General features: G+C 36.5%; 1 protein-coding gene across 2 annotated transcripts; it reads left to right on the top strand.

Moving 5' to 3' along the window:
- Nucleotides 1-27,426, top strand: prdm2b (PR domain containing 2, with ZNF domain b). Of its 2 annotated transcripts, none has more exons than XM_087273745.1 (9): nucleotides 1-135; nucleotides 7,618-7,683; nucleotides 10,437-10,557; nucleotides 11,041-11,144; nucleotides 14,417-14,569; nucleotides 17,132-17,258; nucleotides 19,529-19,642; nucleotides 20,954-25,713; nucleotides 25,812-27,426. In XM_087273745.1, exons 3-9 carry the CDS (start codon nucleotides 10,443-10,445, stop codon nucleotides 25,836-25,838), a joined length of 5,400 nt encoding a protein of 1,799 aa, XP_087129871.1. In that variant the 5' UTR covers nucleotides 1-135; nucleotides 7,618-7,683; nucleotides 10,437-10,442; the 3' UTR covers nucleotides 25,839-27,426. The 2 variants fall into 2 exon arrangements, with proteins under 2 accessions (XP_087129871.1, XP_087129870.1); XM_087273744.1 differs by having other exon boundaries at nucleotides 19,511-19,642.

Below are 27,426 nucleotides of genomic sequence, written 5' to 3'. Positions count from 1 at the left end.
GCCTCTCCCAATTCTGCGACCCGACCGACCAGCTACATTGGGGAAGCTCCACAAGCTCCAGTCTCCATCCGCCATTTTCAGCACACTGGAAAGCAGGTAGACCAAAAAACTCCACAGAGCCGGTAAAAACAACAGGTAAGTGTTCCAGTCCTCGTGTTTTTTTATTTATTTCAAACAAGCCTTTCGCACCGCTGCTCTGAATGGCAGGGGGAAACGGACACCTTGCTCGGAGTGACTTGTGCACTTATGAGAGCTCGGATTGATGATAACAATAAAACCTGTTCGTCCTGCCAGTCCATAAAGCAACTCGAGGGCAACAAGCAACATTTTAGACAACTTTTCCTCTCACAGAAGATTCCTCGCGCGAAAATGTGAACATTTGAAGAGTGTTTAAAGCGCGGTGTGTGTGTGTATATATGTGTGTGTGTTTGTTTGCATGGAAGAGGGGAGGATACAAAACCTGAAGAGATTTTTGCACGAGCTGCTCAGTTACTTCACAATTTAACACCTTCCAATATCCGTGACAATATTTTAAGCACGCGGATGCACTTTAGCATTCAGCTTCATCTTTGTTTTGTTTGATTGGAGTTTATCATAATTATCTTGTGGAGCATTTGAGTATTATGTGTCAGCGCGTTTAAAATCCGGTTCTGGATATCGTCTAAGTTTCTGCTGGTGATTCTTGAATGAATTGGGAAACTTTTTTTTCGCTGTTGGTTATGTAAACCATCTTCGGCTGTGGGTGCTGAAACGCCTTCCTTCTTTGTCCCACAGCCACCGTCTGTTATTAACAAAGATGACACCACAATGAGATACTTCTCATTCATCTCCGGCTTTTATTCAGACTCTCCTGCCTCCCGAAGAACCTTCGAGTAGTGGAGAAAAACTGGTTTTCTTCCTATTTTTTTAATACAGTAGGAGTGTGGAGGTGTTCAGATGAAATCTTAACTTAAAGGTGCTCTCAGCATTGTTTTAACTAATAAAAAGTTCTTCATGTGAGGAATTTAAGAATATTTTTAAGAAATGTTATTGGAATTATGCATATTCATATTACAATAAGACTTAAGGCACATCAGTGTTGCAGAAAACAAGATTCTACACCCTCATCTTGACAATAGAATGATGTTATATAACGTATAGCCTATACTGGTGACGAACCAAATGGATTTCAAGCGTTTAAAAAGTGTAATTAAATTGTCATCCATTAGACTGTGTACTGTTTAATTTTTATTCTGAGCAACAACAAAAAAACAAAAAACAAAAGACATTTTAAAATAGTGTTAAGCAGCACAATAGTCTCAAAATATGATTTTTAAAAGTATAATGACATTTTGTATTATGATAGTATTTTAAATTATTTAATAATTAATGGTTGTTGTTTAGGGCAACAGGGTGGCTAAGTGGTTAACACAACTGCTAGAAGGTCACTGGTTCGAGTCCCGTCTGGGCCAGTTGGCATTTCTGTGTGGAGTTTGCATGTTCTCCCTGTGTTCGTGTGGGTTTCCTCCGGGTGCTCCGGTTTCCCCCACAGTCCAAAGACATGAACTGAATAAACTAAATTGGCTATAGTGTATGTGTGTGCATGTGAGAGTGTATGGACGGTACTGGGTGGCAGCTGGAAGGGCATTCAAAGTGTAAAACATATGCTGGATATGCTGGCGGTTCATTCCTCTGTGGTGACCCTTGATGAATAAAGGGACTAAGCCAAAAATGAATGGTTGTTGTTTACATGTTTACATTACATTTTCATAAAAGCTAGTTAAGAATTACTAATAACAATCTCTTCACTTTTAGTTATTAAGAATAATTAATTTGATCAATACTTTATTCAAATATTTTATCAAGCTGATGACATCGGCTTGAGTTGTTCTACCGTTGTGTAGTTAACCACAATGTATACTTTTTTTTTTACAATGTATACATGTTGCATAACAGTAAAAATTATAGCTTATTAAATCCATTGTTGTCCATTATATACATATACGTACTTAAAGATATGTCAGTAGTATGAAAACTGAATAAAAACCAAGCAAATAAAAGCGGTTTGGTGTGTTGCTGGCGCAGTTAGTTACACCCAGGACAATAGGTGTCAGTATAGGGCTTAAAACTAATCATTTTCATTCATTCATTTTTCTTCGGCTTAGTCACCTTTATTCCCCAGGATTCGCCACGGTTGTTGCTAGATCAGATATATTTATTAAATTTCCCATTAATTATATTTTATTAACGTCTAACCCCACCCCAACCATAAACCCAACCGTCACAGTAATGTAAAGCAGTAGTTGTACCGAGTGTTATTTATGCTGTCAATTAAATTACCCAATAAATTGAGCTGTGTTTTATTAACATCTACCCCCACCCCAACCCCAAACCCAACCATCACGGTACTGTAAAAATATTAATTATTGTTATACAGTGTCTTAAGAAAATGCTGCTTTATTGATGTACTTCCGCACTTCCAGCCAGCCGCGTATCAGATCTAGACTTTACTGGTCGCCACAGTGGAATGAACTGCCAACTTATCCAGCATATGTTTTACACCGCAGATGCCCTTCCAGCTGTAACCCAGTGCTGGGAAACATTCCTACACACTAATTCACACATAAACTACGGCCAATTTTGTTTTGTCAATTCACCTAACATGTCTTTGGACTGTAGGGAAAACCGGAGCACCCTTAGGAAACCCATACGAACACGGGGATAGCATGCAAACTCCACACAGAAATGCCAACTTATCCAGCTAGGACTCGAGCCAGCGAACTTCTTGCTGTGAGGCAACAGTGCTAACAACTGAGCCATCGTGGTGCCCCACTAATCATATTATGAGAAGAAAATGCAGCATTTTGAGGTATATTTTATGCATGTAATTCAACTATTTTTTAGTCCAAATAAACAAAATTTTCAATACTAGATAATTGTAAATATTTTTTGAAGATGCAACTAGATAAAACACTAGATAAAACACTTAAAACACTTTAAAAATGAATGAAAGTTAACATTAATACAGATGTTTCATATCCAAAGTTTCTATATTGTTGTGGTGTTGAAAGTTTAGTTCACTCAAAAATAATAATCCTATTTTTAATTACTCATCGTCATTTTTCCAATCATCCAGTTATTTTTGATGAAATCCAAGAGCTCCCTCATCCTCCATAGGCAGAAACGAACCATCCCATAGCAATCAATGAACCGTCCTGAGAGTCATATGAAAATGTATGATTTTAAAAAGGAGGCGTACTTAATTACAAATGAGATATTCATATCAATTACTCACTAAACTTAAACTAAACTTAGGGCTGCTTGATTATGGGAAAAATCATAATCACAATTATTTTGGTCATTATTGTAATCATGATTATTCCAAACGATTATCAGTTAAAGTCAAAATTATTCGCCCTCTTGTGATTTTTATTTTTATTTTTCAAATATTTTACAAATGATGTTTAACAGATTCAGGAATGTTTCACAGTATTTCCTGTAATATTTTTTCTTCTAGAGAAAGGCTTATTTGTTTATTTTGGCTAGAATAAAAGCAGGTTTAAAAAAAAAAAAAATATATATATATATATATATATATATATATATATATATATATATATATATATATATATATATATATATATTTTTTTTTTTTTTTTTTTTTTTTTTAAGGTGATTGGTATTAGCCGCCCTAAGCAATATATTTTTTTTGATTTTCTAACGAACAAACTATACAATGATTTGCCTAATTACCCTAACTTGCCTATTTAACCTAATAAAGCCTTTAAATTGCACTTTCATCTGAATACTAGTATCTTGAAAAATATGCAGTAAAATATTATGTGCTGTCATCATAGCAAAGGTAAAAGAAATCAGGTATTAAAAATGAGTTATTAAAACTATTATGTTTAGAAATGGGTTGAAAAAAAAACTTCTTTCCATTAAACAGAAAAGAGCAACTAATAATTCAGGAGGGCTAATAATTCTGACTTTAACTGTATACACTTATTTTCCTCCCTGTAAATAAGAAGAGGGAAGTAAATACAATAAAATAAAAACCTGAAACAAACTGTGCTATAAGCATCTTCACTGTGAGAATGAAACTTTAATTAAACTGTAGCTACAAAAGCCCTTCAGACAAGAGCAGTGAGTGATTTTCTCCTTTGGTTGTTTGATTATTGATAAAAAGTCAGCAGCAGGAATATTGCGTGCTGTCACTTTAAAAGCAGTACGGTTCTGATTTATGATTTCTCTTTCACTTATCATTTGATTCTCAACTCGTATGTCTATTACATAAGTCAGGGTTAATATGAATAATCACTAAACACCGCGTTTTGACACAAGTTTGCATGTATTTGACCATTAAAGCGCTCACATTAAGATGACTTTAGATGTGTGTACTCTGCTCGTTTCTGAGACCCTGTTTACACTAATATGAGGCCGAGCGCATACAGACAACAGCATGCAATCTCTTTCACGCTTAAGAAACATGGATGATTGAATGTACATCAATGAATGATGCTCTTCCTGTGCTGCAAAAGTTACATTACAGTACATGCTTTACTGATTTTTTTAGAGATAAGTGTTTTCTCATAATAGTTAGGAGCCGAGATCGAAACTGAATTTCAATTACTTGCGCAGCCGTAAACTAAAACTAAAGTTACGAATTGTCAAACTTTTATCACACAAAGCTGTTTTTTTTGTGCGAAAAAACTGCGTAAAAATGATTTTGTTCGTCAATGTTTTCATTTAGCATTCAGTCAGGGTGCACGTTTACTACAGCTGCCATGAAGCACCCATGTGTTGTTTTTAGATTGTTTTTGGTTCATTTTCTGCATACATCATATTTTCATACATTATAATGGGACAGAGCTCTTGAATTTCATCTAAAATATCTTTATTTGTGTTATAAATATGACCAAATGCCTCAAGGGATACGAAGGATATGGGTGGGTAATTAATAACAGAATTTTTATTTCTGGCAGAGTTAACCTTTTTTTAAACTACGTTTTTTTCCCCAACATTACTTGAATACACCAAAAGACTAGAGTCAGCTACAGTAAACTGATCAAGTGCACCTTTAAGAGTAAAATCCTGGCATAAAACGCTGGTGTCAAAAGGTATATAAAGTTGGTAGCTGAAGTTTTCATTTTAAAGTTCACATTTATGAGACTAGTGCTAGTGCTGCAGACTAATTATTTTTCCTGTCAGAAATAAAAGAATGAATCCTTAACGACCGCAGGATCTCTGAGCACAAAGACTATTAGACACTCGGAAAGAACGCTTCTTCCTTTTTTCTCTGTGACCACACGTAAGGCGTCTGTGAATTAGAAATCACATCTATTTTTAGTATAATGATATCATGAATAATTTCTGCAAACCTCCATCCAGACGGAAAAGAAAGAAAGTGAGGGAGAGTTTGATATTGATGTTTTAATCTGATTGTTTCAACACTATTTCTGTTGTGTTTGCCAGCCAGCGGAAGCCTAAAATCTGTCTTCGACCTCCACACTTACATAACAGCGTCACATCAGAGAAACCCCTTGTGTGTCATGCTGTTTTCTCAATTTCCTCTTATTCTCTGTTGCTGTCATCCAAACCTGATGACAGTGTTCTACTTACCGTCCTGTCAGCTTGCGTTATTGCTCTCTTCTTAGGGTATGAGACCAATTCTCTGCAGACCCACGACAAGACGGATCAGTATTTGCCTGAAATGGTGGGCTTTTTTGCGCTTGTACGTCTGACTAAATGATGTTTTTTTTTGTCGAGTGTTATCTCTCAAGTGGCTGGCTTGATTTTTGGTGAGGTTGGGTTAATTACAAACAGTGTGAGGCCCTTGGTAATAGATACTGTTTATAGTCTAAGAACACCTGTGAGATCAACACTATTAAGTGTGGAAAAACAACCTAAGGGCGATGCACATGCTCTAACCAAATGTTTTAGATCATGTGAATATGTTACTGAATGTATCATGTTGCACATTTTAAAGACTAAAGGATGACAAAAATGACATTTTCCTTATCTTTTAGTTCACACCAGGGTGCCCGCTGGGTCTTAAAAAGTTTTAAAATGTCTTGCATTTTAAAAAGCGACCTTAAAAAGTAAATTCACTGAAATATTGTTTTGTAGGTCCTAAATAATTTTCAACAGGTCTTAATTTAGCTTTGTCCAAATAAAGCTACTTAATCGGGCCCACATCCATCCAATCACCAACAATAATTCCCAGTAAAACTTTATTTTTAAGTTTTAATTATTTAGGCCTGTTTTTAAACCTGTATTCAAGTTTTCAGCAAATTCCCTATTAAATTGCCTAATCAGGGAAAGACAACTAAAAACAAGTATATGATTCTTCATGATAATACCAGGCCATTAGAATAAAATTATTAGTGATTAACCTTGTATAAGTCTAAAATTTCATTTTTAATGATCTTAAAAGTGTTTTAAAAGTCTAAACTTGATGAAACCTGTGGAAACCCTGTCACATTCATCGGATCTAAACTTTTACAAATTTCCTTCTGTTCAACATCAAACAAGATATTCTGAAAAATTTATAAAAGCATTATTGACATCCACTGAAGGAACAAATGTACTGTGGAGTCGATGGCTGCTGCTTTTAAATGTTCTCCAAATCGTCTTCCTTTGTGTTCTACAGAGGAAAGAAAGTCGACCACTCTGTAAAAATTGTTGAACAATTTACAATATTACTGGCAATTTTGGTTGCCTGTAATACTGTAAAATTTACAAGTGCACTGTAAAGTAACTATTAGAATGTAAATGCTGTAGTTTTAAAACATATGAGTAGTTGTGATTGAGTACATGGACACCGATTTTAATATGATTAAGAAAATACTGATTAAGAGTCCACCATGTAAACAGAGATTTTTGATTAATTTAATACGTTTAAGGTCATAATCGAACTAATCAGAAATCGATTTAAGATAGGGAATAGGCCGATTTTAGTCGTGTTATTGAAGTGCAGTACAGACACGTGAACATCGCAATCAAACTATTACTGTCGTGTAGGAATTTCACTGCATTTTGTGACAGGATAGTCTTTGCACACATGGCTGTTTAACACTATTCCCTGCATGTTCTGGGTCAGTAAAGAGCCACAGACACATACATGTGGCATTAAATTCTTCCAGCAGTTCATACTCGCATCCAATATCTCGTTTGGCATGGGGGGCATGCATTAAATGTTCCAGAATGAAAGTGAAAGTGCCAAACTGCAGTTAAAATCGACAAATTAAAAATGAAACACCTGAAATTACATGAAACTCCAGAGGAAATGTTGATATCGCAGTGACACAATAATGTTAATCGAATTATGTGTATTACATGCAAAACGGGATCATGAAAGGAGCGTTTAAAAACTCATTTAATTAGATTAATTTAATGCATCCTTGGTAAATAATCACTTTAAAAGTCAATTAAAATAAATTAATAAATCATACTGACCCCAAAGAGACTTGGAACAGTAGTGCAAAATCAGGTACTGAAGGAGTTTTTGGGGATTTAAGCACACATTTTCTGGCTTTCAGGCCTTGGAATTGCTTGAATAAGTCCCATTCTGCATTATTTTGGAGGATTATTTTGTACTAGATATTAAAATAACGGCTTCTGATTTCTGTTTTGCAGAATCCATGAAATAAGAAAGGTCTTAGGAGTCTTAAAGTTCAACTGAGTGTTAAATCCTTGGCGCAGGTATGGCGTTTTCCTATTTTGTATAAATGCTTTTTTCCCTGCAAAGTTCATACATGCTGTAAGCATCGGTTACATATGAGTCAAAGATGAAACAGCCCATTTTGGTGTATATAAGAGTACATTAAAGTGGTTTTTACATGCATTGAAATCATATAAATAACTTTTTTTCAAAAATAAAATGTTTAAATATGGGAGAAACAATGGAACATTGTTATTGAGGATAACATATTTATGTAACAACATAAACTCAAAATTATGTGTTTCAAAAAATTACTTGTTCAAACTACTTAACTAAAATGAGTTAAAACAATACAATTCTTTCCTTTTTTGAGGCCAATTGTTTTACGTTCAATCCACTTAAATTTGTAAAAACTATTAAGTTAACTTAATTGATGTGTGTTGGGAAAACATGAAGGAATTGTGTGGAAACCAGCATTTTTTACAGTGTACTTATAACTATATACGAAGGAATAAGATATACTACATTCACTGGCCGCTTTATAAGGTACACCTGTCAAACTGCTCATTAACGCAAATTTCTAATTAGCCAATCACGTCATATATGAACACATACAGACCCTTACAGTCCCCGATATTTTACCAACTACAGAAAAAGTATACACAGCAGAAATTTGAGCCTTAATTAGGTTCAAAACAACACAAAGATAGCTTACAGTCAGTGAAAACCTCTCATCTGTGTATGTAATCTTCAGCAGCACATGTAGCCTCTGTTAGAGAGTCATTCCATCATTCCCAGTTCATATTAGTCCAAAAGGTGATGATAAAAATTAAAACAAGACAGTTTGTTCACGTTTGCTGAAGAAATAACGTGCTCCTTGGCTTCCACTTTTTTTCCGCGCTCCACTCTCGCGTTTGTCCTTTTCTTTCTGAATGTGTCACTCTCTCATTTGTCAGCTTCTCACAGGATCAGGTTTCCAAAGCTTGTCTATAATCAAGCGCACGTTATTATCATCAGCTCAAAAAGTTTCAGATATAGACGCGGGGCGAGCGCAAGTAATCTCTCGCTGTGTATTTCAAACATAGCGGGTCCTTTGTTTACATTCTGGCTTGTTGTCTAAGCTCGTGATGTATCTCTGTAAACCAATAGCATTCAGCTGCGCGTCTAGCTCCGCTTTTTGGTACCCATTCTTGTGTTTGGGACCCTTTCGAAAGGGTGCCGAAAAAGTGGTACGGTACGGTTTGGTTCGGTACGCCTTTTGACAGTGGAAACGACCATAATAGCGTACCAAACCGAACCGTACCATACTGTACCACTCAGTGGAAACGGGCCATAAGTGACTTTAAACATGGCATGGTTGTTGGTGCCAGACTGGCTGGTCTGAGTATTTTAGAAACTGCAGATCTACTGGGATTTTCACGCTCAACCATCTCTAGTGGTTACAGAACATGATAAAGACCGAAAAAGAAAAAAAATATCCAGAGATCGGCAGTTATGTGGGCGCAAATGCCTTGTTGATGCCAGAGGTCAGAAGAGAATGACCACACTTGCAACAGTAACTTGAATAACCACTTTTTACAACCAAGGTATGCAGTAGAGCATCTCTGAACGTCAGAATTTGGCATCAACAACATGAAAGCATGAATCCATCCTGCCTTGTATCAACGGTTCAGGCTGGTAGTGTTGGTGTAATGGTGTGCGGGATATTTTCTTGGCCCACTTTGGGCCCATAAGTACCAATTGAGCATCTTGTCAACGCCACAGCCTACATGAGTATTGTTGCTGACCATGTCTATCCCTTTATGATCACAGTCTTATTCTTCTGATGGCTACTTCCAGCAGAATAATGCACCCTGTCATAAAGCGTGAATCATCTCAGACTGGTTTCATGAACTTGACAATGAGTTCACTGTACTCAAATGGCCTTCACAGTCACCAGAACTAAATCCAATAGAGCACTATTGGGATGTAGTGGAACGGGAGATTGACATCTAGGATGTGCACTGCAGCCAACAAATCTGCAGCACTTGCATGATGCTATCATGTTAATATGAACCAAAATCTCTGTGGAATATTTACAGTATCTTGTTGAATCTTTGCCATGAAGGATTAAGGAGGTTCTGAAGGCAAAAGCAGGTCCCACCCGCTACTAGTAAGATGTACCTAATTAAGTGGCCAGTGAGTGTATATTTTATTACATTTCAAGTTATTACATTTTGTAAACTGAAAAATGTATAATGATTTAACATTTAAAATGAAAATGTGTAAACATTATAATGTGTATTCATTTTTTAATTTTTCCACCCCAAAATCAAAATTCTGTCATCATTTACTCATCATTCACTTCTCCCTTGAGTTTCTTTATTCTGTTGAACACTAAAGAAAATATTTTGTAGAAAGCTGAAAACCAGAAGCCGTTGACATCCATAGTATTTGTATTTTTTTCTACAATGGAAGTCAATGAATACAGGTTTTGATCTTTCTTAAAAAACTCATAAAAGTTTGGGAACACTTGAGAGTGAGCAAATGTTCATTTTTGGGTGAACTATCCTTTTAAATAGTTTTGTCAAATTTGTCAAATTATTGTTTGCTATATAAACTACTGCTCATGCACATCTTAGTCTTCTGTAAAACATGGAGAAAAAAATAGTCATCATTATTTTTGCATCATTTTTGGTAAGCAAATAAAACAGGACACCTTCTTTTATTGTTTTGATGTTGAAAACCTCTTTTCATCTTTGGCCCATATACATTTAAGGAACTCATTGTAAAATATAAATCCCTCTTTTTTTAGGCTGTAATGGCTTTGCCTCAAGGAGCATATGAAACCCTGGACGACATCCCAGCCCATGTGTGGAAGGGGCTGCCAAACAGCATGAAGCTGGAGCCATCAGCTGTCAACCCCAGTCGCATTGGTGAGGAACGGCAGGCTTGAGAACTGCTAAATGATTTCGTTAATGAGAAAACATGTTTATTATTGCAGCATTTCTTTTACTCTGCTGCTGTCCTACATATTTGGCTTTAAACACAAATGGCCATTTCAAGTATTTACAAAGTTAGCATTAGACTTTTTGACAGTTGACTGGTTTGCCTGGTCAACATTGAGAAGCAGAGAATGCTAAACAAGGAGCTGCAAACAACATAACTGCAGTCTTATTTTGTTTGCTGTTTGAAATAGAGAATGTGCGTTACGCTGTGGCGGTGCCCTAGAAATATTCAGATAAATGTTTAATATCCAATGCTCTAAAAAATGGCTCTGCGAGAGAGTCTCTGGAGATCTTAAAGTGGCTCGTTCTGATTCATGCTCAAAAATCTGATGTACTGAAATGACACGCACACAAAAAAAGTTTGTTTCCAGTGTTTGCTCCAATAGAATTTTTCTGCATGTGTCTCTACAGGTGTCTGGGCATCTAGATTAATACCAAAAGGCAAACGATTTGGACCATTTGTAGGAGAGCGAAAGAAGAGGTCTCAAGTGACGAGCAATGTTTACATGTGGGAGGTGTGTATCAGATATTGTGTAGAGAAGGGTTTTAGTTCTGTCAGAGGTATTATAAACTGATGAAAATAAAACTTAAAGGGATAGCGCCCTCAAAAATTAAAATTCATTAATCATTTTCACATCCTCCACTTCTTTCAAAACTGTTTTAACACAAAAGAGGAAATTTTGAAGAATGTTGTAAACCTGTAGATTTTTATTTTTGGGTGAACTGTCCCTTTAACAAGCCCATATTTTGCATCATAAAAGGTCATATTTTGGTTTTGGGGGTTTCCAACAAAAGGTGATGTGCATGCAAGGTCAAAAAACACTTTCATTATTTTATAATATGCATTTATTTTTAACCAATTATCCCACTGACTCCCATATGATTCGTTCAGCGATTGATTTGTTCCCAAACCCCTCCTTAGCGTGAAGCTAATCTGTGCTGATTGGACTGATGAACAAGTCTGTTGTGATTGGTCGACTGCGTTCAGTGCAAGACGGAGAGAAATGCCCACCACAGCTATGAAGTAGCACACAGAGTATGGGAGAGCCTTATGCAGGAATAGAGTTAAACACAAGCATATTACACTACTCTTAAACTTGACCTCAAGTAATATCAACGACAAACATTCAGTATTAATCCACACAGTGGCAAAAGTTGAACTATTTTGAAGCATAGCAAAGGCAAATAGCATATTGTGAGTTTAGAAACGTATTTAAATCGGTAAAGGAAGAAGCAAGTGGTGCGTTTTCAACATGGTTTTGGACACAATATGTAAAAAGCCCCATGAAGGTTTTACCTGGGATGTACAGTACAAGCACAACACGAGGCAACAATTTTAATGACAATAACATGTTATGATCTGGAGGAAGAAAAAAATGGACCATGTGAACTGTAACAGTTACTGTCAAAGTCCCTGTCAAAGTCGGACAAAGTCCCATACATAGTAATCTGCTGCTCCTTCCTTTAATAGGAAATGGCCAGCGAATCCTGCATGGCAGCGTAGGGTATTGTATCAAAAATCAGAAAAATGACATTTGTTGTGCAGTACATCAGTATATATGGGTTTCCTCTGGGTACTCCGGTTTCCCCCACAGTCTAAAGGCTATAGGTGAATTGAATAAACTAAATTGGCCATAGTGTATGAGTGTGTATGGATGTTTCAACAAATGGATGTGGATGGATGTTGCAACAAAAGTTTTGAATAACTATCACAGGGTCTGACCAAGAAGTTGAAATCAAATCCGTCTAAAGGATTTATCAACCAGTTAAACATAAACAAAACAGCATCCCTTCAGCACACTTTACCAACTCGTTTCATTCACTTCAAGTGGACTATATTAGTGGACTAATGTAGGGAACCGGAAATGAGGCTATGGGGGCGATTTCAGATACAGCAATAGACTGCTGTCTTCATTAGTTTCAAAAACACAGATTTCTTTATAACTTAAAGGCATCTTTGGAGATCTTTTCTTTTCTTAAAAAAGTAAGCCACTGCACTGCTCAGGTCCAGAGCATGCATTAATGTAGGTGCACAAGCAATTCAATTTTCAAATTAGCTTTTGATGTGGATGGTCCTTTGCTGCTGGAAATACTGTTGCCCTAAAAAAAAAGTCTTTGACAGCGTATTAAAATATAGTTATACCGCAGGAACGGTAAAACAGAAAATTTTATCGGTCTTAACAACGTGACTTTTCCAAACCGTTGTAATCCTTGAAGCCGGTTATCTTCCCACATTGTAAACCACATATGCGTTTTTACCCTTATGACATTTTGCAACAAATCTACTACCATTTAGCTGTATAAGAGCTCAAAGTATTGTCCGGAGTCATGCCTATATGTTGTTTTCAATCATGTGGTTCTGGTTACATACAAAATTCAGATGGAGGGCAGGAAGTAAAATACTGAATGGGAGACATAGAGGAAACCATATTTTAAAACAGAAATAAATAGAAAACAACCACATATGTTGGGCAGGATCCTTATATCATGAAGAGGGCTGAGTTTTCTACTGAAATAAAATATATTTGCCTGTAATCGAAGTGGTACATACTGTACAAATATGTTACATGAGAAATACTATAGTAAATACTTGTGTTTGGAAGCATACTATAGATAATTAAACTGTTTGTAATTATATTGTTGCTGTGGTACAACACAATTGTAGCAATAAACAAATTATTCAGTATAGGCTTTAGTTTTGTACACTTTATCACAATGCACCACAGTTTATGCTAATGTTACAGTATTTATTACAGTTTATCAATTTACTATGCTAATGTATTCTGCAGCATTCATTAACAAATAATTATACGTATTATACACTTTACTATGTGGTTTAAAAACATGTTTATTATGAATTACTGTATTTTTTCCCCCATGTGGAAATCTTCTAGACATCACGAAATAACTGATGAAACCATCCAAAAGCGTGACCGCATAGTGTACATTATACGATTTTTTTATTTATTTATTTTTGTAAGTGGGAAAAAGTCTTCCACAATAATAACCGTCTAGTTTTGAAGCAAGGATTGCATTTCTTTTTTGTTCTGTCGATGAATTTAACATCAACAAGCCAGTGAGGACATGGATTATTATAAAACAAGACAGATTTCATTTCAGCGATTATGTGGCAGGGTACGTTATTTATATTCTATTGGGTTTTGTATAAGTGTGGTGATGTTTGCATCTGATGTTTATGTTACACATTAAAATATTCATGCTAATTTACACATAGTTAGACCTGCACATAATCTTTATTGGTGCTGTCAAATTAATTATCATGTTCAAAAATGGCTTGTACACATGGATGTATTGAAAAAATGTTTATTAGATGCCGCCTTTCATCCGTTTTTCAGCCAGTTTCTTGAACTCCCCCTCCCTTTTTTATAAGCAAAAACGTTTGTAAGTCAATAAAAGCGGTTCGGCATTTCTTATTTTGGCTGATTTAGACAACATAAAACAGAAATATTTTGATGTTCTGATAGCGATTGCTATGTAGAAGAACCACTTTATGCCCTTCATCTGAATTTCACGCATCATCAGTGACATCATATGAAAACTACCTATTAATTTTGTTTTGCTTAATATGTTCTTTTTACTTTTCAATCATTGTTGACTTGCATTTCCTGAATCACCAAGGACCAGTTTCTGCTAAAAATCACTTTTATTGCTCATGTAAGAAAATTAGGGAGACCTACATCTTGGATGGCTTGAGGGTGAGTAAATTAAAGCAATTTTAAGTTGAACTATCCCTTTAATTAGATGCGTATTGTTCCACTGTCATTAGGTGTATTTTCCAGCCTGGGGGTGGATGTGTGTAGATGCCACAGATCCAATGAAAGGAAACTGGTTGCGGTATGTGAACTGGGCTCGATCTTCTCAAGAGCAAAACCTTTTTCCACTGGAGATTAATCGAGCCATTTACTACAAAGTGTTAAGGGTAGGTTATTATTTAATTAAAAGACAAATTAATGGAACTTTGACGGGGTAGCTTAACCTTTTGCAATTTAACTTTTTTAGGCAAAGCGCCCCTAATATATGATTTCATTTCAAGGGATTGACCGTTATCATGGTTTTCACAAAATCAGTTTCTTTTGAGCCTGACAGATGTTGTGACACTGAAGACTAGAGTAACGATGCTGATAGGTCAGCGTTGTCACCACAGGATTAAATTACAATTTTTACATTGCTTTCCTTCCTTGTAATTAGATTCTTTTAATACTTAATTATTGATCACTTTTAAGTTTACTTGTTGATTATTCCTTACTTCAAAAATCAAATAAACGCAGCTATTGTAGGGATAATAGACTCTCATAAACAAACTTTGGAACAATTTGCATTGTCATTATGAATGTACTAAAGCAAACTTATTTTAAAGTTAGCTGATATTGAAACACTGATCATGCCACATTTCCAGTATACTCTTTTAATGTAACTATATATATATATATATATATATATATATATATATATATATATATATATATATATATATATATATATATATACTGTATACCTTTATAAAATTCTCCAAAACTTTAATGAAGGCCTCAAAGGCAGGTTTACTATTTGAGAGTTTGCATTTGTGAATGTAAAATTTACTTAAGTATCTAAATGTATTAAAAAACATTCTTTTCTTTTGTGGGGTGTGAGTTAAAATACCCAAATATAATCATTTTCACTTGTATAGAAAATTCTGGTAGAATCTTTCCCTTTAACAAATAAAAAAAATCTATATTATTCCAACACTCCTGAATGTAATGACATGATCAAAACAAATGTATCACCATTTCGTCAGCATTCACACAAAAAGAACAACTCAAGTCATTGTCAATCACTGTAACAATATCCATTAGCAGTGTCCAATACTTGCCTAATGTGCCTGTGTTTTTGTGCCTAATGTGTGCCTTTGTTTATTTAGGCTTTCAAATTGCATAATGGGACCATGATCTCTCCTCCAACAACAAAAATTGAATATAGTTCCTTTTATTGACATATTAAGAAGTTGGTTATGCAAATTATGGTCTGAAACAGTAATATGGATATACTTTGTACAGTATTAAATGAAAACACTCATAATTCAGAAAATAGGAAAACAGTGAAATTCAGTTGCATCAGCTTTCCGTCTGTACATTAATTATTAATAATAAAATAAAAACTGAAATAAATGAGTATAAATAGCTAATTTTGGTGCAAGAAAAAATTTAACATATAAACAATTTTAATTCCTGATAAAATTAAGACATTATTGTGATCTAATTTACAATTAGTTTTTCATATATATATATAAACAAATAATAAGTAAATAAAATGCAAAAAGCATGTAATAACATTATAATTAAATACTAATTTCTTGATGAGGCACTTATATTTAATAGAAACCATATATATGGGACAAATAAATAAAGATTATACTTATTGCCGTGTTCCTTAAATGGGTGCACATTAAACTTCTATAATATATTATTTCTAAATATGCAAATTAACATAATTACATGAAGTAATTATTACTACTATTGTTAATACTACTACTACTACTACTACTACTACTAATAATAATAATTATAAATAAACAAGTGAAAGAGTATAAATTGTAATTTTTTAAGCATTTATGTTGCAAAAAAGAATAATTAAAGATTTAAATCATTTTAATTCCTTTTAAAATTTATCTTTCAAGAAATTATTGTGATTTATAGTACAAAAAACACACATGAATTAGAATTTTTTTTAAATAAGCATGTAAATATAAAAATGAAATACTAGTTTTATGATGATGCATAGATCTGTAAAAGACGTAATATATCTGGGACAAATAAAGAAAGATTATACTGATTGCTGTGTTCCTTGCATGTATGCACAGTAAACTTCTATAATATATGATTCCTGAATATGCTAATTAACATATAATAACATATAGTGATTAATAATAATACACAAATAAAGCAGTATAAATTGCTATTTTTAAGCATTTGAGTTTCAAGAAAGAATAATTAAAGATTTAAATTATTTTAATTGCTGTTAAAATTAATCTTTTAAGACATTATTGTGATTTATATAACAAAAATTATGCATGAATTTGAATGTTTTATGTAATAAGCATGTAAATACATAAAAATTAAATGCTAATTTCATGATGAGGCATGCATCTTTTAAAAAAAAAGTAATATATCTGGAACAAACAAAGAATGATTGTTATACTTATTTTTCCTTAAATGTATGCACATTAAACTTCTTTAATATATAATTTCTGAATATGCAAATTAATATTCCCCTTTGAAATGTATTCCTTCTACAGGTATGGAAGTTGACAGATAAGCAAATCATCTTTAACATCATTTAACGTGTTATAAAAGTATCGCGGCTGGACTAACTCATTCTGCACCCTAGTTTGTTTTGAGGGTCTCTTCCTAAATGTCTGACAGAGCGTCAAGGCCTAGATAGTATTTCATCCTATGGCATGCCAAAAAGCTCGGCACTGATTGGTCCATCTGCTCCCCGTCAGCCAATCGGCCCGGACGAAGAACTTCTCGTGTGGTACAATGGGGAAGACAATCCTGAGATAGCAGCTGCATTAGAGGAAGAAAGGACTAGCAACCTGAACAAGAAGAGTTCACCTAGAGCAAAGCGAGGTAATTTAAAAACTCCGCCTCGCATTGCTGCTTAATGGCTTATTTTTCCTCTATTAATATCCAAGTCATGTCTGAATACATGTGTTTATTCTGTTTGGACGCGTTCGCAGTCGCTAGCTTAAGTTAGCATGTTAGCCAACTGGCTGTTCGCTCGTTTTATACGAATATATTTAGGTAGGCGAATTGTATTTGTCGTTTTGTTGTAAACAGCTATGTTAAATACAAAACGATGAGGGACGGGGTCAAAGTAAGGCGAAGTATACCGTGCTGTTCCTCATGTTGATGGACGGGGCTGTTAGCCGCCTTGCAGACTCCGACTTCATTCCAGTGTCTCAAAATCTCGTCAACTCCTCACCTAGAGAACATTTTGAGCACCACGGACACGTCCGAGTGCCCCCATTAGCACGTTTAAACGCGCCCATGATGCCCAAACATGCCATCTAGATGGTCAGCTCACTAGGTTTAGAGTCACAACCCATGTCTGACAGAGATGACCTTCCAGACCCTCCTCGCAAAGAGACCTAAATGAGCTAAAAAGTGAACTGAGAGTTTCAAATCAGAAATAACGAGAGTTTGGCCTATTTATTTGCCAGATTTTGGTTATTTATCACGCGTAACTGTGTTATTACGTTTATTTGTTGCGTTATAAACGTTTTGGGAATTTGTTTTGCTATTAAATATTACATAAATGTATAGATTTTTTAAATTGTGTAGCTGTTTTAAAGTTTTTATCAGTGAATGAAAAAGGTAAATAGATGGCTGACCTGAACTTGCTGTCAAGAGAAGAAAAGAGTATTTAAAGGAGTAAATGGTTGTTTGACTTTCACCTTTCCAATGACAGCAGAGATGAATGCAATGATGTTTTAAGTAAGTTTATTCCGTTTTAAATGATTAACTTAACATCAAAACTGGAGACAAGTAGTTGTCTTTGAAATATTTGACATTGTGACATTAATATTTTGCTTTTGCATTGTTTATAAACAATAAGAATTCAACTTTTCTTTTCTAACGTGATTTTGCACTCAGCCTGGCTTAAATAAAACCTTAATAATTTTAGATATTTTGTCAGCCATCTTTTTGGGTGTTAGTAACATCGTAATTACATTTGTGCACAGGTCCATTATCTGAAGTATGGTCAGATGATGTATAAATGTGTAGGCATCGTTTGCAGTTGTCTGTGCATTGAAATATGTAGTCCATATGTAATTTTGTTTGAAAACATGAAGGCTTGTGTTCCCTAAAATGTATTAGAGTAACATTTGAGGACAGAGTAGAATGTGAATATGTGGACTGATTGTTCGACAAGTATGATCAGATGACCAAGTTAGTAGCATGTGTCTGTTTTATGAATTGGGTTTTGTAAAAGATGCTCCCAAATGACCTTGTCACAAGGACAGCAGCTGATAGCTGTTTTCTTAGGCTTACTGAGACGATATCTGTCACTGCTTGTTTCAATGCATCTAAAAGCATATAGATAACGTTTATATATAATGAAAGGGATAATCCACACCAAAATGAATGTGCAGTCATCATTCACTGCCAGTTTAGATTTTCAGGGATGTTTGTTTTTCCCTCATTCAATACCAATTATAGCTATTTAAATTTAGAAAATACATTTGGGAGATTGGATCTTTTGAGTGAATTATCCCTTTAAAGTACTACAGTCACCTGATATTTAGTTACAGTTAATACTAGCATTTAGCATGCAGTAAGTGTTGTAGATTTGATTCCTTATACTTTTATGTAAGTCATGCAGAGTGCTGCGGTGTTATGGAGCAGTCAGTCTGGTTTTGTGGTGATGTTTGCTGGCATATGTAGAAAATAAGGTCATGGCATTCTTGTTTTAGGTCTTGCAGGTGTAATGTACTAGATGTTCTTGCAAAACTTGGTGTTTTACAGTTTTTCATTGTGTGAATTGTTATTTTTGGGTGCACTTTATTTTTAGGTGTCATTTTTACATTTTAAATATTCATGTAATAACTGAGTAACATTAACCTATTACATGTAATTGGGTTCTGTCTCAGTTGCATGTAATTATGTACAATTAATTGTAATTAACATAGCACATATGTGGAGTAAGTGTAACAAGCACACCTTAAATTTAAAAAGTGTTTCCTTAATTTTTTAATGAAATGCTGATGGTATTGTTAATGTTTGACAGTCATAATAGAAAAATTTAGCCTATAATATTAATAGCTGTTTTGGCTTTAGCTAGTCTTGAAAGTTTTCTCATTTTTAAATACTAAAAATAGATTTGTTTCTCCCTAAAGCAAGGAGGAAGCTGTCTGAAAAATCCAGGCAGACTGATTTGGGTGGGTTCTGTGAACCGAAGAAATTGAGCACCTCTGAACCCTCAATAACAGAGATGCGGGACTCAGAGGAAGGTAGGATATGTTCTTCATCAGTGTCTAGCAGGGATTTGCACTGTTCACAAGTATGTTTATCTCAATCAAAACATATTTTAATCAGTTTTAGTTAATTGCAAGCAGCAGGCCTGCAACTAACAGTTATTTTGGCAATCGGTGTGTCATTAGTTCTTTATTGCAATAACTTATACTACATTATTATTTTAAATAATACAGTGTGCATTAAGCAGAAATGTGTGAGCATGTACAGACATTAAAAGTAGCTTATAGGACATCTAAGTAATGACAAACTCATAAAAATGTGGACAGTTAGAGAATTAAAGTTATATATTTCATTAGATTACATGTTTTAAACATTAATATACATAAAGTGTTGGTGTCAACTATTATGCACGCCTTTGAGAAATTTAACTTTAATTACAAGTAAAAAAAAAAAAGTCAACTTAAAGTTAAAAATAACACTCAAAGAATAAATGTCAGATAACATTTAATTGATTTTAGGCTGTCTGTGAAGATAATTTGGTTATGAAATCAGGATTTTACATATGGATTGATTGCTCAATTTAATATAAAGCTAAAGCTTAAGTCTAAAATGTGTGCATTATAGCTGACACACAGATGAACACTTCATATTTGGTTTTATGACTAAGTCATTCCCTTAATAAAGAGCTTTTACGTTTGTCTAGTCCACAGGTGTCAAACTCAAATCCAAAAGGGCCGCAGCTCTGCACAGTTTAGTTCCAACCCTAATTAAACACACCTGATCAAACTAATTGAGTCCTTCAGGCTTGTTTGAAACCTACAGGTAAGTGTGTTGGAGCAGGGTTGGAACTGAACTGTGCAGGGCTTCGGCCCTCCAGGAATTGAGTTTGACACCCCTGGTCCAGTCCATGACGTTGCAACTATTAAACTTCACGGATAGTTTGGTTGACCTCTAATTGTATTTCATTTCTCTGTTATTTATTTACAAGTCAATATATAAAGTTAGAACCACAAATTAAAGTTATGCAGTGGATAAAGCACGTCTTAAACATCTGTTTTAAATATACACTTTATATAGGCTGTAGTTTTTTGGGGGAAACGTATTGTTCTTACTCGCTCTATTATTTTTTTAAGATTTGTTTTGTCCAGTGGAATTTTGTTGTTTTTTCCAGTTTTGTAAAGATAATTCAGTTGTTTGTTTTGTGTATAGCTCATGCCTAACTAATCAATAAAAATTATAATCAATTGCGTGGATTAGTTTCAGCCCTAGCTAATTTATTTGTTAAGAGTTGTTACAAAACTGTATTTGATTTAAATAAATAACATTCCTTTTTCTTTTAAATTCAGGGCTTAATGGTGAGGAAGGACCGTCTTCACCTTCTGAGTTACAACAGGAGAATGCAGTTTCCCAGGCAATGTCTACAGAAAATGAAAACCCTGTCCAGTCTCATGCAACAGAGATGAACCGGTGGGAAGGACTGAATGAGGAAAACACAGAGGCTGATGGACAACTGCAGCAACCACAGTTAAATCAGAGCCCACAGCACCCCTCTGAGGCAGAATCAGTTGAGGGGAATGAAAAGTCTCTCCTGCAATCACATTCAGGCAGCCCTGCGGAAGAAAGCTCAGAAAGTCCACTATGTGATACAGACTGTATATCTTCTTTAGCAAACCCTGAGTTAGAGGCAGAGGGGGATTTTGAGGATGACCCCCAGGGAGAAACATACCCCTGTCAGCACTGCGAGCGTCATTTCTCCACCAAACAGGGCCTGGAGCGTCATACTCATATTCACACTACTTCAAACCATCAAACTCATACGTTTAAGTGCCGGTACTGTGCCAAGCCCTTTGGCTCTCAGGTAGGCAGGCGCAGACATGAACGTCGACATGAGAATGGGAGTAAAACTTTAAATAGGCCTGGGTCACTTAGCGGCACATCATTCCTCCCCAGTCCCACAGTGGCTAATGACTCTGCTACCTCTGGCAGTGTGTCTTCTCCAAGCCATTCAGTCGTTATAAGCACACAGAATGGTCCACCTCAGCAGACCTCTGAGAGTTTGAAAAAAGAGCCTGGTGCTGAATCTGATCGACCTTTTATAGTAGATGAGAATGGGGAGTCAAAAGAGCTTCATCCTTGCAAATACTGTAACAAGGCTTTCGGCACACACACCAACATGCGCAGACACCAGCGCAGAATCCATGAGCGGCATCTAATGCCAAAAGGTGTTCGACGAAAAGGTATGCTCCTTCAGGAGAGTTCATCCCAACAGCATCAGCATGAACAAGGGCAGACAGTTTCACTCCAGGAAGAGTCACCAAGTGCCAGTCCACCACCTATCTATGTGCCCAGTGTGGAGACGGAGGATGAGGGAGAAAGGGAGGAGTGCATGGTAGATATCTCTAACAATATATCTGAAAATCTGAGCCATTACATCGATGGAAAGATTCCATCTACAAGTACAGTGAGCAACTGTGAGGTCATTGAAGTTGATTCAAACACCGCAGCATTGTTTGGTCTTGATACTCTGATTTTAAGTCCAAAACAAATTGGTCATGCTCTTAAAGTTGAAACACGGACATGTCCAGCAAAAGAAGTTTCATGCGTAACTCAGGCTACTCAGAGAAGACGAACTGCTACACCACCTATGCTACCTGGTGTAAAAGTGGAGGCAGAAACTGCCTCGTCGTCTTCCTCCCTGTCCTCTCCTTCCTCTCAGTCCTCTTTGCTAGTAGGAAACATTTTCTCCCAGTCAACTGAGACATTAGCTTTTCCAAAGGAGAAAACAGTTTATCTATCTCCAAAATTGAAACAACTACTACAAGCCCCTGACGGTCAGAAACCAGCCATTGGTCTAATTACAGACAGTAGATTGACCACCCCACTTTCAGTAACTTCACTGCCTGCTGTCCAGGGTAAGTTTAAAAGAAGAACTGCCTCCCCTCCCACAACTTCACAGAATAGCCCACCACAAAGAAATGACAACACAAACTCCGCAACTGGGGTTACGTGTTCTCTGAAGGTGCCAAAGATGGAAAGCGTGACAGATTCTTGGACTTCGCCCAGCAAAGATCATGGGGACACAGAGAGTTTGACAGGAAAAGACTGGTCTCCCTCAAGAAGTGGTGGGAATTCTTGCAATCAGCAGCCGCTTGACCTTTCAAATTCCTTTAGTAAACGAGACGATAGCATAAGCAGAGGGTCTGGAGAGGCTGTGCTTGACTTAAGTATGAGCCGTAAAAGTCCTGTTGACAATGAAGTAAAGACAGGCTCAGCAACACTACCGCCACATGTAAAAAGAAAGAAACCCAATACTAGCATTTTAGAGAAAGTGTTAATGAATGAGTATGCTGGGCTAAACTCACCTGGAGAAGAAGAATCCAACACTGTTGGAAGCCCTGATGCTTTTTCATCATCCGAGAGTGCCACCTGTGTTGCCCCTTCTAGTCCTGGGTCAGGATCAGAACGCCTTCCTTGTGAATCAACCTCTCCCCCCTCCCTGACCCTTATGACTATCAATCCGTCCTCGCCCTCTTCATCAAGTATAGCATCATCTACCCCACCTCCTCCAGTCTTACCCACTATCCCATCTCCGCCACCTTTATCATCAAAGCATTTTCCGTTGTCGGACGCCTTAACACCTTCCCCTTTTCCAGTGTTGTCCCCTAAAATGTCCCCTAAAGCTGTTGATAGTTTAGAAGATGTTTCAGATTCATCTGCTTTAACAGAACCATGCCATGATGCATTAAATTCCATTGTTAGTGAATCACACCAAACTGCTGAGCAGTTAGACTCTGTAAATTCTCCTCTGCCTCAGGATGCAAAAAGACATTGTACAGCAGATTCATCTTCAAAGTCGGAAACACTACTTGAGGGCTCAACCCATGATTCTAAGCCTCAGTTTTTAAAAACTGCAGACCAAGCAGGTTCTTCTCACCTGGAGTGGGATACTTCCTCTGAAAGCAACCAAAGCCATTCCTGTGAAGGAACTCTCCCCCAAGACCTTAATAATAAAACAGAAGTCAGACAAAAATCAAAGTCTCCCCTTTCTACAGTACAATCAACTCCTAAAAAGGAATCCTCATCCCCAAACTTTCTCAGCAAATTGCATTCACCACAGAGGAGCTCAGAGGCTGATGACAACTTAATTATAGAGGATGTAAGAAAAAAAGAGGAGATGGTAGACATAACTGCAAATGGGGCTGACGTTTCACCTGGAACTTCAGTTAGAAGTTCTGATGAGGTTGACTCTGCAGAGCGGGAGACTTTTGTCAAAAGTTTTGTGTGCAACGTCTGTAAAGAGCCATTCCGCTCCATCAAAGACCTTAGTGGTCATATAATAGAGCATGCATCAGAGTGGCCTTTTAAGTGTGAGTTTTGCGTGCAGTTATTTGGTAACGCCACTGCTCTTCTCGAACACCGCTCGTCTCTCCACGGGGTGGGAAGAATTTATGTTTGCTCTATTTGCTCAAAGGAGTTTGCCTTCCTCTGCAATCTTCAGCAACATCAAAGTGACCTACATCCAAGTCAGAGTTGCACTCACACTGCCGTTGAAAATGGAAAGCTCAGACCTCAGAACTACACAAATCCAGCTTGTGCAAATATAGAGAAAGATGCTGTTCTTGACTCAACTGCTGGGGCTCCCTCTGAGAATTCTTCTGAGGAGCATAACAATGACACTAACAAGGTGGAAGAAGAGGAAGGTGGACATGAAGACCCTACAGAAGAGCTATACACTACAATAAAGATTATGGCATCTGAGGCTGGCAAGCCAAAAGGTCCAGATGTCCGGCTTGGCATTAATCAGCACTACCCAAGTTTCAAGCCTCCACCTTTTCCTTACCACAACCGATCCCCGGATGGCTCAGTTGCCTCTGCCACTAATTTTACCACACACAATATCCCCCAAACATTTAGCACTGCAATCCGCTGTACCAAATGTGGAAACAGCTTTGACAACATGCCTGAGCTACACAAACACATATTAGTTTGTGCTAATGCTAGTGATAAGAGACGTTATACCCCTAAGAAGAATCCCATTCCTCTCAAGCAGGTTGTGAAACAATCTCCTAATGGTATTTCTCCAACAGGACCTTCAACTGGGCAGAATGCCTTCCGCAGAATGGGTCAACCAAAAAGGCTTAACTTTAACCAAGATTTAACATCCAAAGTCAAGTTATCAGCCCTAAATAAGAAGAAAAACCAGCTTGTCCAGAAAGCTATATCACAGAAGAACAAATTTGCAGCTTCTGCAAAGAAACCGACAGCCCGGGTAAAGGAAGAGGAGACTCGTGAGGTCCATGCATGTCCATACTGTAGTCGAGAGTTCACATACCCAGCCAGTCTTACGAAACATATTGCTTGCAGCTGCCCGCAAAGACCTGTTGCCAAGAAGTTGAAAAAAGGTGCTCTGACACCTCAAGACAAAAACAGGAGTCTCAGAAGTCGAGCTACTGACTCTGAAGTCAAACAAGAAGCAGTTTCTGGATCAAGCACACCGTCCTTGGGAAAAACCAGAGCTCGAACCTCTGAACCAGTTGAGAATGAAGCTCCAGCAGCAAATAAAGGCAAAGAACCTCAGGTACGTACTAAGAGGCCATCCTCAAATGTAGTCAACGCTGCCCCACAAATTAAGAAAGGCAAAAAAAGCAATGAGCCATTGACTTTTATAACTCCTGCTGTTACTGATGACTCTTCAACACGACCACCATCTAAAATGCAACGTGGATTTAAAGAGGTGGTGGTCAAGAAGGAGGTTGTTGACAAGAAAGAGGTAGTTGTTAAAAAGGAAGTTGTCAACAAGGAGGTTGGTGATAAAAAAGAAGCAGCTGTCAAGAAGGAGGTTGTTGATAAAAAAGAGGCAGCTGTCAAGAAGGAGGTTGTTGATAAAAAAGAGGCAGCAGTCAAAAAGGAGGTTGTTGACAAAAAAGAGGCAGCTGTCAAGAAGGAGGTTGTTGTGAAAACGGCACAATCTAAGAAGGAGGAACGTTTTTCAGCTAGGATGCGGGAGAGGAAAGGTGGGCCGGTGACACGAAGTGTACAGATGACTAGTGCTCCTTCAGAAGTAAAGAACGAAGACCTCTTAATCAATGAACCAGGGCAGTCTGAGGTATTTCATTGTTAGCATTGATATATATTATGTTTTCAGTTACATTTTTATAGTTTGAGTGTTTGATTTCTCTTTCCTTTCTGTTCTGCTTATTGCAGGAGTCTCTTTTGAAGTTAGCCAGGTAGAACTCCACATTCTCTAAAGGATTTCTTTTAGTCAATGACTGGAAGGGGAACTTTCAACTAAATTGGATTAACCTGATTACAGCCTGAATGTTCGGGGGACCAGGAGAATTCTTCCTGCTTATGTTTTTGCGTCGGCCCATTGGAAGTATCTTCTCAGTGCACTTTTATAAATAAGCCTTTGGATGTCTCACTCCCAAAATGGACTGAAGAAAGTAAATAAATAAATCTCTATCACGCGTAACATTACTTGATTTATAAATATTGACCTTTTGATTTTAAGGTATTGCAAAAGGCAATCATTCAGCAGTTATCCTTTCTTAGACCCAGTTTAATGCGTAAGGTTTTTGGATCCAGTTGTCTCCTGATGCATGTGCTTCTGTATACAGAATTATTGGACTGATCTTCTCTATGTCTTTACTCCGTTTGGACCCGCTCCTCTTTTACTGAGAAAAAAATATTTGAAGAGTATATATGTATATTTAAGTAAATGTTATCCTCCACAGGGAATGTTTATCATAATCTGAGAGGCTTTTTTTGTTTTTACTTTTGTTGTTCGACGTTTATTTTGACAGTAAATGAATTGAGCTGTTTGATACAGTCAGGGGGAGCAGGAGAAAAAAAGTTTGCTGTATGTAAAAGTGTTTGACCTTCACCTGAACCAGCCAAAACCCGTAAGCCATTTTCTTTTCTCTGTACCTTTTGTAAATTACAGCAGGGCTGCTGACCATTAAAATCACACTAAAATTTCAACTGGGAATGACGAACGTCTTCTGCACTTGCATGGAAATGATTTAAAAGTTGTAAGTGCCATTATTACAACCCAAATTATGTAACTGTTTGCATATTGGTGATCTGGTCAATCAGGTTGCTTGTTTCTATGAAAAGCACTTTACTTGGGCTAATTTGCCTTTTATGGATATCTCAAAGTTTGAGGTGATTTTACAATATGTGATGACACCTGCTTGAAAACTGTATAAGAACAGCATTAATTTTCACTGGTATATTATACGCATGTATGTCAAAGCCAGAGGCAACCTCGGGAATTTGCTTCCAGTCTATTAAGACCTCCTTCAAGTTGCATTAATAGTATAATTACTCGTTTATTGCCGTGACGCCATCATGAGCACTCGGTTTCTTTGGTAACCAAGCATTACATAAATGTTTTTTTCGTTTCTCATTTTTATAAAATGGATAAGGCCTCTGCTTTAATAGAACATCAACTGGACTTAAAACGGTTAGTGGTCTACCTCCTGGCAAGCTTTGAACTGATGCGTTTTCTGCCTTTGGACGGCGTAATCCCTCTCACTCCCATGCCCGTCTCTACCGTGTCATTTCCACTTTACAACCTGGACAATGAGGACAGGGATCTGCACAAGATCTAAATGCTTGAAATGTTTTTTAAGCAAGGAACTCGAAATGATGTTTCTTTTTCTTTACGGAATTTCCGTCTTGCAGTATGTCTTTGTCCTGCATTGATATATTTTTGGGAATGAAATGTTGACTGTGTTTTGTGATTATGAATAATAACCTTCACAAATGTAAAATGCATTGTTCTAATTGATATATTAAACCGTTTTTTTCCAATGTA

Source organism: Danio rerio, chromosome 11 (genome assembly GCF_052040795.2).
Source record: "Danio rerio strain M-AB ecotype USA chromosome 11, GRCz13ab, whole genome shotgun sequence".
NCBI classification, from domain to species: Eukaryota; Metazoa; Chordata; class Actinopteri; order Cypriniformes; family Danionidae; genus Danio; species Danio rerio.
The sequence above is the reverse complement of the archived record's forward strand: the minus strand, read 5'-3'. Positions and strand labels throughout refer to the sequence as shown.